This window comes from Penaeus vannamei, chromosome 25 (assembly GCF_042767895.1).
Source record: "Penaeus vannamei isolate JL-2024 chromosome 25, ASM4276789v1, whole genome shotgun sequence".
NCBI lineage: Eukaryota > Metazoa > Arthropoda > Malacostraca > Decapoda > Penaeidae > Penaeus > Penaeus vannamei.
Genome location: NC_091573.1, coordinates 30358096 through 30368095, shown reverse-complemented (window position 1 = coordinate 30368095; position 10000 = coordinate 30358096). Strand labels below are relative to the sequence as shown.

Here is a 10000-nt window from a genome sequence, read left to right as displayed (position 1 = left end):
TCTTTCCCTCTTTCTCTTTCACAAATTTAGGTGTACGGGATAGTATGTTTTTTTTTGCGTTCGCTGTCCCTTTCTCTCTCTCTCTTATCTCCCCTCCCCTTCCCCTCTCCTCCCCTTTCCTTCCAGCTCTTACCCTTCCACCCTCCCCCATTCCCTCTCCCATCTCTCCCTCCACCGCCCATTCCCTCTCCCATCTCTCCCTCCACCCCAATTCCCCCTCCCCCTTCCATCTATTCCTCTGACCCCCCTCCCATCTCTCCCCTCCCATTCCCTCTCTCCCTCCGCCTCCCATCTATCCCCCCCCTCCTATTCTGTTTCTATTTGAGGCGGGCTCCCAGACTGTTATTGGGGCGTGATTTGCATCGCGGCGGAGATGAATAGAGGCTAAAGATTTCACACTCTTCCGAGAATGGGAATGAGCACTCCTCTCTTCTTTCTCCCCCTGTCCTCGCCCCCTGTACCCCGTCCCTGGGCCTCTTATGTCCCCGGCCGCACACCCCTGTCCCCATCCACTTACCTGCCTCTGCTACCGCCCCTGTTCCCGTCTCTGCCCCCGCCCTTATCCCCTAGGCCTATCCCCCCAGACCTATTCTTGTGTCTACCCTCTACGCCTATCCCCGTGTCTACTTCTCGCTCTACGACCGTCCCATTTCTTGCCTTTGCCTCCTACCTCAGCCCTGTACTCGTGTGTCTGGCCCCCCTGCCCCTATCCGCGCTCCTACCATCGCCCGTGCCCCGTCCTACCCCCGTGTCTGTCCCTATCCCCGTCCTGGTCTCTGTCCCTGTCCCTGCTCTCGTCTCTCGGCTCGGTCCTCCTTCCCCCTCCTTGTTCTATTCCCTAATCCCCGCCCCCTTGCCCCCCCCCCGACCCTCGCCCCGATCCCCCGTTCCTTTCCCCTCATTCCTGTCCCGCGTTCCATTCACTCACCCCGTTCCTCATTCCATTTCCCAGCCCCGTTCCCAGTCCTCATCCCCTGTTCCCATCCCTCTCTCTGCCCCTGCTCCTACCCCGAGTCTCTATCCCCGTGTCTACACCTCGTCTCCCGAGTGGCGTCTCCCCTCTCCCCCCTCCCCCCTCCCCTCCTCTTGCCTGAACAGCTGGTGACGGAAGGTTCGCAGGATGCACTTGCCTGGAAATTAGTTCCTTTGCTTTGTTTGTCGCTTGTTGCTCGATTCCTCTTTTTACGCGTGTCTGAGTCTGGCTGTTTGACTCCCTCACGCACTCTCTTTTCTCTCTTTCTCTCTCTTTCTCTCTCTCCTTTCTCTCTCTTTTTCTCTCTTTCTCTCTCTCTCTTTCTTTCTCTCTGTCTCTCTGTCTCTCTCTCACTCTCGCTCGCTAGCTCTCTCGCTTTCTCTCTCTCTCTCTTTCTCTCTGTCTGGCTCTCTCTCTCTCTCTCTCTCTCTCTCTCTCTCTTCCTTGTCTTCCCTTCGATCCACCCTCCCTCTCTCCCACCTTTCCCCTCCTTTCTCTTATCTTCACCTCTCCCCTCCTCTCCTATCTTCTCTCCCCTCCCCTCCCATCCGTCCTTCAACCATCCTCAAAGTGGAAAAATACGTAATGAAATTGCAATGAGATCTTAAACTGATTTGCCGATTTCCTCTTGTCTGTGTAAACTTCCGATCCCTCCTCATTCTCTCTCTCTCTCTCTCTCTCTCTCTCTCTCTCTCTCTCTCTCTCTCTCTCTCTCTCTCTCTCTCTCTCTCTCTCTCTCTCTCTCTCTCTCTCTCTCTCTCTCTCTCATTCTCCTCTCCCCTTTCCCCCTCCCTTATTCCTCTGTTTGTACTGCTCGTCGTAATTTGAATATGTGCCTAATATGCTTTACTGCCAAACAGTTGCGCAAACACGTGCGCGCGCGCGCACACACACACACACACACACACACACACACACACACACACACACACACACACACACACACACACACACACACACACACACACACACACACAAGTGCGTTTCATCCAATCCCCCATCGACTTTACACCATCTTTCGCAGTGCCAGCGCGCGAAAATTCCCCCTCTCGCCTCACTTTGCGGGGATGTAATTTGGGCGCTATTTTTGCATCTGGAGAAAGTGTTTTGGGCGGGCGACGTTGCACAAGGCTGACGCGCACCGGTGTAGACTTTGCGGGAGGGAGGGGGGATGGGAAGAGGCAGGAAGGAAGGAAGGTAGGAAGGAAGGAAGGAAGGAAGGAAGGAAGGAAGGAAGGAAGGAAGGAAGGAAGGAAGGCAAGCAGGCAGGCAGGCAGGCAGGCAGGCAGGCAGGCAGGCAGGCAGGCAGGCAGGCAGACAGACAGACAGACAGACAGACAGACAGACAGACAGACAGACAGACAGACAGGCAGGCAGGCAGGGATTCGAGCAGGAAGGTAGGCAGGTAGACAGGTAGACAGGCAGGCAGGTAAATAGGCAGGTAGGTAGACACAGACAGACAGATAGATTGATACGAAGACGAGCAGACAGGTTGGCAGGCAGGTAGACAGGCTAGGAGGCAGGCATGCAGGTAGATACTTTGTTCCAATAATTACAATGGTTATTATTTACATAAATGCATTTATATTTACAGTAGATTATTTAAGAGGTTCTTTTCATATCGTTTTGAAATTACAGAAGCTGTTAATGTGTCTCATATTATCTGGTAGCATGTTCCATAACGTGGGTCCACGTATTTCCATTTGTCGTGCCCCTGTATCGGTATTCGATCTCTTAACAAAAGAGAATTTACCAGACGTGTCAGGACACCTGATGTGTGTTCCCTACAGTTTGCAAGGACATAACCATTGTGGATAATTCCCATTAATTAGTTTGTAAATGAAAACACATGTATCATAACTGCATTTAGAATGTATTTTAATCATATTAATTTTTGGATATGCGGGGTGATGTGATCAAGTTTAATAATATTACCTAATGCAACTCTTGCAGCCAAGTTTTTGTAATTTTTCAGCTTTTTGAATCTGGGTTTTGTTAGTCAAACCTCAAATATTTGAACAAAAGTTACTTATGCTTAGAGCTAGAACTTGCACAACCATGAATCTAGTTTCAGTAGTGATTTGATTTCTTCTGTGATTAAGATACGAATATGCCCCCCTACTTTCCTGTGTATTTTGTCAACGTTTGGTAGAGCAGTCCTCACATTCTATGGTTGTGTCATTGGGAATTTTAGCTATTTCTGCCGACTACCTTTGAATATACATTTAGTATTATGTGGATTTAGTAAAAGGCCATTAGTGTCAAAATATAATTTTACTTGTGTAAGAGTATGTTGGTTTAAATTGTTTACTGAGTCACTATGGAGAAACTGTGAATCATCGGCGTACTGTACTAGATGGCAGTTATGGGCTGTGGTTGATATATAATTTATGGAAATTGTAAACAGGATTGGACCTAAAGTAGATCCTAGCGCAACACCAAAAGGTACTAGTTGCTTTGATCTTACCGATTGGGTTCTTTTATCTAAATAACCTTAAACCACGAGGTATCAGTTTTAAAATTTACTATTTTCTCTCGTGAATGTCATGGTTGACACTGACAAAAGAGAGAGAGACAGAAAAAAGACCGAGGCAGCGAAAGAGACAGCCAGACAGACAGAAAGTGAGACAGACAGATAGACAGACAGAAAGTGAGACAGACAGATAGACAGACAGAAAGTGAGAGACATATGGAGAGAGAGAGAGAGAGAGAGAGAGAGAGAGAGAGAGAGAGAGAGAGAGAGAGAGAGAGAGAGAGAGAGAGAGAGAGAGAGAGAGAGAGCGGGCGGGCGGGCACAGGCAACATTTTCAGACGTGCAGCGGGGAGGGGCTGCACGTGGTCGCTCTTCAATTATCGTGGTATTGATTTCATATTTCTGAAGATCTCGGCGCTTCCCGCTGGGCTCCGCATTTTTTTTATTTTAAGCATCAAGCCATTATTGCAGAGTGTTTGTTCAGCAGCTGCATAGCCTAACCTTGTTTGCCTACTCGGCGCTTGCCTCCTCGCCTCTGTCTTCTCTTCCTCCTCCCTCCCCTTCCCCCTACTCTGCTCTTCCTCCTATCCAACTCCATCCCCTCGTCCTCCCCTCCCCGTCTCCCTCCTCCTCCTCCTCCCCTTCCCTCCTTCCTCCTCCCCTTCCCTTCTCCCTCCTCCCCCCTCTCCTTCCCTCCTTCCTCCTCCCCTTCCCTCCTTCCTCCTCCTCCCTCCCCTCCCCTCCCCTTCTCCCTCCTCCTGCTCCTCCTCCTCCCCCTCCCCTTCTCCCTCCCTCCCTCCTCCTCCCCTCCCCTTCTCCCTTCACCTTCTCCCCTTCTCCCTCCTCCTTCTCCTTCCTTCTCCCTCCTCCTCCTCCTCCCTCCACCCTCCTCCTCCTCCCTCCACCCTCCTCCTCCTCCTCCTCGTCGTCCTCTATCCTGCGGTCTTCCTTCTATCCTACTCCACCCCCTCGTCCTCCCCTCACCTTGCCTGTCCCTTCCTCCATTCCTTCCCCGCCTCCTGTCTTCATACCTCTACCCTCTTCCCCTGTCTCCTCCTCTTCTCCTCATGTCTTATCACCCCCTCCCTCTCCTCTTTCCCCCTCCCCTCTCCTCTTTCCATCTTCTCCCGTCTCCCTTGTCTCCTCCTCCATCCCCATGTCCCATCATCCTCTTCCCCTGTCTCCTCCCTCTCCTCATGTCCCATCCTCTTCCCCTGTCTCCTCCCCTCGTACCTGTCCCCTTTCCCCTCCGCCTCCCCCTCCCCCTCCCTCGCCCCGCCCTCTCCGTTACAGGTTGCGGCGAGGGCAGGTGCGAGAGACAGGTGCAGCCTTGAAGGAGGTGGCAGGGCGGGGGGGGGGGGGTGGAGGGGTGCAGAGAGAGAGTGAGCGAGCGAGTGAATTGTTGGGACGACAAGTCAGTTGGTGTGTTTGTGCGTGTCGTGGATGGTCGCGTTCATCCTGTTTTTGTTCTTTTTTGTGTTCGATTAACGGTTGGTGTGAGGCGTGCCTGTTGCCGTGCGTGAGTTCGTGTGGCCTGTGCGTGCTTGTCGGGGACTCGAGGCAGGGAAACGCGTTGGCGATGTTGCTCTTACCTAGAGCGTGAACGCCCCGTGGAAGATTGAGCGGTTCGATGTTGATAGTAAGAGTGGAGAGTTTTGTGTCGTAGTAAACGGGATCTGGGTGTGAGCCGTGTTTGTTGCAAGGCCGGTTGCAAAGGCAATAAAGACAGCGGCACGCGCTTTTCAGGTCCGAAAAGTTTGGCGTGTCCGAGGTATGTCCGGCGCGCTCTTCGGCATGTCCGATGGGATTTGCTTGGCCCAGCGTGTGCTTTCTGTCAAGCATGAATAATTACGCCTCATTTGTTCTCGGTGTGTTTGTTTATCCGTTTTTGTTGTTGTTTTTTTTTCGATTTATTGTGTATCATGTATTTTCACCCGCACGATCCTCGCAAGTTATGTTGAGTATGCTAAGCACGTGTCATAGGTTGCGCGCTAGCAATATCTCAGTCCCCCCGGAAAAGCGCTGTTCGCTCTCTTACTGAAGTGATGGATTTTGTGTTCAGAGAAAATTGGTGTTCCCGTATTTCGCTGAGCGGGATGATTTCCCCATCAGTTTTCCTCCGTTGCTATCGATAGAGCACTCTGGAAAGGACGCCCGCCATTTTGCATGGTCTTTATTTAGTTGCGGAATCCTATTTCATCGAGAACGAGTCCTTTCGCGCGGCGCCGGCCAATCTTTCGGAAAGTTGAAAGCCAACAACCTGTGCCGGGATCGCTGTGCTCAGCCCGGTGGCCAGGTTTAGCGCCTCGCCGTGAGAGATTCGCGCGTGGATGTCGTCAGGTCATGGGATAAACTGATTATTCTGACGGTCAGCTGATGGTCAGGTTTTATTATCGCTGGGTTATTCCCTCCGTGATGCCAGCAGTGCCTTCGGGATTTCAGGTGGCCAGTGGAATTCCGCGTGCTATCCGGGGCGCAATGTTTGGAGGAGCTGACTTGTATTAAATTTCGAGCGCTTGGAATTGGAAAGAGAGATACCAAAGTGTTCGTGCCGTACATGACTGTGGGCGTATGTGCACCGCCGTGGGATTTCCGTGACAGACAGTCGGGATCGATGCAGTGAATGGAGTAGCTGCTCGGAGCGTTCGGCGGAGTGGCAGGGCCGAGCGAGCGGCGCGGGCCATGTCCCCGGCGCCCGCCCCAAGGACCGCAGGATAGAGTGACGGATGGCCATTGGATACCCGGGCCGCGGTTCGCAAGCGCCTGGAGCCCCGGGCCGCCGTCTCCTGCCCCGCCCGGCCGCGATGATCTGCGATTCGCTGAGGATGAGGAGGGCCGGCTGATGCATGCCCCGGGAGCCCGCACGTGGACGGAAGGGCGAGGGCGGTGGGCACCGTAGACCGTGGCAGCCCCGTCCGGAAGGAGTGAGTCACCCTCGCGCCCATAGCAAGGGGCGGCCCCGGACTGTGGGTACGAATTGCCGGCCGCGTGCCCGCTGGGTGCGGAGTGCCAGTGCCACGAGGGCGAGCATGGCGGGCGTGAGTGGAGGGGCTGCGGCCTGGTGCAACTCGAGGAACCATCGGGCGCAGCCGCAGCCGCAGCCGCAGGCGGCGGGCAAGGCGGCTGTTGTGAGCTTGGCGAGGCTGCGACTCTCCCAGCTGTGGACACGTGAGTAGATCACGCGGGGCTCCTCTTCATATTTTTCTCCATCACCTTCCACCTCTTTCCTCTCTCCACGCTCTTTTCTTATTTTTCCTTCCCCCTCATGTGCTCGTTCGCCCGCTCACACTCGTTCACTCAGGGCGGGCACCCTTGCACGGCCTGGTTCCTGCTCTCCGCCCGCGCCGCCTGCACAGAAGCCACTTTGTGCCGCGGCGCCCGGGGTCCGTCCTAATTGGGGCGCCGTGGGGCGGGCGGGGCGCGGGAAGCTCCGGCCGGCGCCAGGCATCACGTTGTGCCCGCCCGCGCCGCCGTCGAGAGTCTTCTCGGCTCGTCCTCTATTCTCCTCTTTTCTTTCTGCTCTCTCCCGTACTTTATCCCTTTTCTCTTAATCCATCTCTCTTTAATCCTCGATATTTTGTATTCTTTAAATGTTTCTCCCTTATTTTTTCACCATGTGGCTCTTATTAATCTCTTCCTTTTTCAATCCTCTTCGCTAACATTACGTTTTCTCTCTCTTCTCTTTTCTCACCACTTTCTCCTTAATCTCTCTCGCTCTCTGTTTTAAATCGCTTTCGTCTACTTTGCGATCTCTCTTCTCTTCTTAATCTCTTCTCTCTCTCCTCTGTTCATATCTTCTCTGCTCTCCTCTCTTCTCTCTCCTCTCTCCTTCACTCCCCTCCCTTCCTCTATCTTCTTTCTTCTTCCTCGTCTTTCTTCTCTTTTTCAATCCCCTCCCTTCCCCTTCTCCCGCTCCCCCCTCTCGTCTTCTTCCCCCCTTTCCTTTTCCTGGTTTATTTTTTTGTCGTATTTTCACTTTATTGTCCCCAGCTCCTCGCCCCGTATCCCAGGGCGCGTGAGCATCCCTCCTCCCTCCCTCCCTCCCCCCCTCCCCCCCGCGGCCGTCGCTTCCTGCCCCCGCCCGAGCTGTCTCTCTACCTGTTGTGCATGACTGAGGGACGTCGCTCATGACCTTCCTCTTTTGTGCTGCTGCATGACTGCCTGGCTTCTTCTCTAATCCTGTTGCTTTGCTCTCAAGGGTGCTGGTCTCGCTTTTACTTTATGAGGTGCCTGTGTGTTTGTTTGTGTGATTTTTTTTTGGTGTGTGTGTGTTTGTGTATACCTGTGCATATGCGTTTTTTTTGCTTTGTGTGTGTGTGCGTGTGAGTGTGTGTATGTTTGTATGTGTTTGTGTCTACCTGTACATGTGCGTTTTTTTCTTTGTGTGTGTGTGCGTGTGTGTGTGTGTGTGTGTGTGTGTGTGTGTGTGTGTGTGTGTGTGTGTGTGTGTGTGTGCGCGTGCGTGTGTGTGTGTGTGTGTGCGTGTGAGTGTGAGTGTGTGAGAGAGAGAGAGAGTGAAATTCGTCGGAATTTTATTTTTTTATGATTTTTATCTTCATTTGAAGTATTGATGAATATGCTGATTTTTTTTTTAACGCATTATACGTATTTATATATGTATTCTTACGCGGTGCATGTTATTTTCAAGAAACGACGTCGGGGAACCATCTTTTCGTTAAAATGGCTTCGCTCACCTCCGGGAACCATACGTCACGGTACGGTGCTCGATCACGTGACCTCGGGGGATTAGCAATTTGGGCGGCGAGGCGAGTGGGGTCATGGGGGTGGGCGGGGGGGGGGGAGGGGGGAGGGGAGGGGCGAGAACATTTCGAGGGAGGAGTGTGTGGGTGGGGGAGAGGGGGATGGAGGAGGGAAGGAAGGAGGATAGGTGGAGAAGTGGGGGAAGAGGGGTGGAAACAGGAAGAAATGTGGGGGAATATCGGGGAGAAGGCGAAAGGTGGATAGATAAATATTGGGGAGAAGAGGAAGGATGGAGGGATATTGGGGAGAGGAAGGGAGGTGAAAGAGGGAGAGAGGCATAGAAAGATGAAGAAGGATGAAAGAGTAATTGGGGGTGGAGTAGGGAGGAGAGGATGGAGGAAGGAAGATGGTAAAGGGAGGAAGCATGGAAGAAGTGGAGAGAGGGGAGGACGAAAAGAGGAAATGGGAGAAGGGGGAAGAGGTGGTAAAAGGCGAAAGAAAGATGAGTAAATGGAGTGGGATAGGGGCGGAAAGAGAATAAAGAGTAAGTCGAAGGGAGAGAGAGAGGAGAAAGGAGAAGGGTAATAAGAACGAAACGAAGGAAGGGCAACGAGTTAAGTCAACAAAGAGAGATAAAGAAAGAAAGAAAGAAAGAAAGAATGAAAGAGAAAGTAGTAGAAGAGGAAAGAAAGGAATTGGGAGAGGAGGAAGTACTGAGGGGAGGGATGGAGACGGTGCGGACGTCTGGAAATACTTTGGAGAGGAATAATGCAAGGTTAGTGTTTGTATGTGCTTATTAGTCTCTGTCTTTGTTCCGCGTGTGTGTACGTACCTGTGGTTTATGCCTTTCTGCGTCTATGTATGTATGCGTTTCTTTATGTTTCCGTGCATGCATGTTGGAGCGAATGAGTCACTGTGACTCAGATTGAAGGCGGCGGACGAGCGTATCCCCGGCGGCCGCAGGAGGGCGGCGGCGGGCGAGGGAGGAGATGAGTGAGGAGTGGCTGAGAGGGTGGGGCGTGGAGTGGGGATGGGGTGGGGATGGGCTGGGGGCGCAGAGGGAGGAGGGTAAGAGGGGGGGAGGGGGAAGGAGTTACTAAGGCTTGCCATTCAAAGAAGCTAGTTTTTGCGGGCGTTCGCTCGTGACGGAAAGCCGCTGCGGAGTGAGTCATTAAAGCACGGAGCTGAGGCCATGTCCCGGCCGCGCCGCCACCTCGCCGCCCACGCCTCCCTGCACTTCTTCTCGCCGGTCCTGTGCTGCGCTGGGGCAAGTACGTGACTTCGGCTGTGAGGGCGAGGGCGAGGGCGAGGACGAGGGCGAGTGCTCCGAAGCGCGGGGGCGGACGTCGCTCGGTGCTTGCTTGCTTGCTCGCCCGCTCGCTCGCCGTCGCTCCGCTGCGTGCGTGTGTTGTGCCTGCTAGGGACGGGGCAGGGAGGGAGGGAGGGAGGGGAAGAGGCGGGGTTTTGCAAGGCGTCTCGCTTGCTTGCAGAGTGACAAGCATAGTCGGCTGGGGGTGAGGTGCTTGTTCGCAGGTCCCCGCGGGTGCTGCTGCTGGCCGCTGGCATTGTTTGTGCTTTGTCAAAGTGCCACTGGCGATGTCGGGCCAGGAATTGTTGGAGGTCTCGCGGCGGAAGGGGGGGGGGGTGACAGGAGTTGCCGGGAGTGGGGGGGGGGGGGGCGTGTGCGAGTGATAGTTCAGTGCCGTCTGCCACGCCGTCTGCCTGCCTGTCTGCCCCGTCTGGCCTACGTCCCGATGGCCTTGATGGATGGAGGCCTGGATGGCGTGTCGCTCGTTCGGGTGCGAGATGGACGGCCGAGGGGCGGGCGGACGGCCCCCTCGCCGGGCACCAGA

The 10000-nt window shown here is 53.9% G+C and overlaps 2 protein-coding genes across 3 annotated transcripts in view; both read left to right on the top strand.

Moving 5' to 3' along the window:
- Positions 1-10000, top strand: part of aPKC (protein kinase C iota type) — a 114090-nt gene that overhangs the window by 4391 nt on the left and 99699 nt on the right. The window contains exon 2 of one of the 2 annotated variants that reach the window (XM_070139399.1): positions 5872-6614. The exons of the other annotated variant lie outside the window; for it this stretch is intronic. Coding sequence (XP_069995500.1) covers positions 6293-6614 — 322 coding nt within the window. The 5' untranslated portion in view covers positions 5872-6292. The remainder of the gene's footprint in view (positions 1-5871; positions 6615-10000) is intronic. 2 annotated transcript variants of the gene reach the window in all.
- The window catches only part of LOC113830012 (protein kinase C iota type), a 56379-nt gene that overhangs the window by 37009 nt on the left and 9370 nt on the right, over positions 1-10000 (top strand). The gene's annotated exons all lie outside the window — the stretch shown is intronic.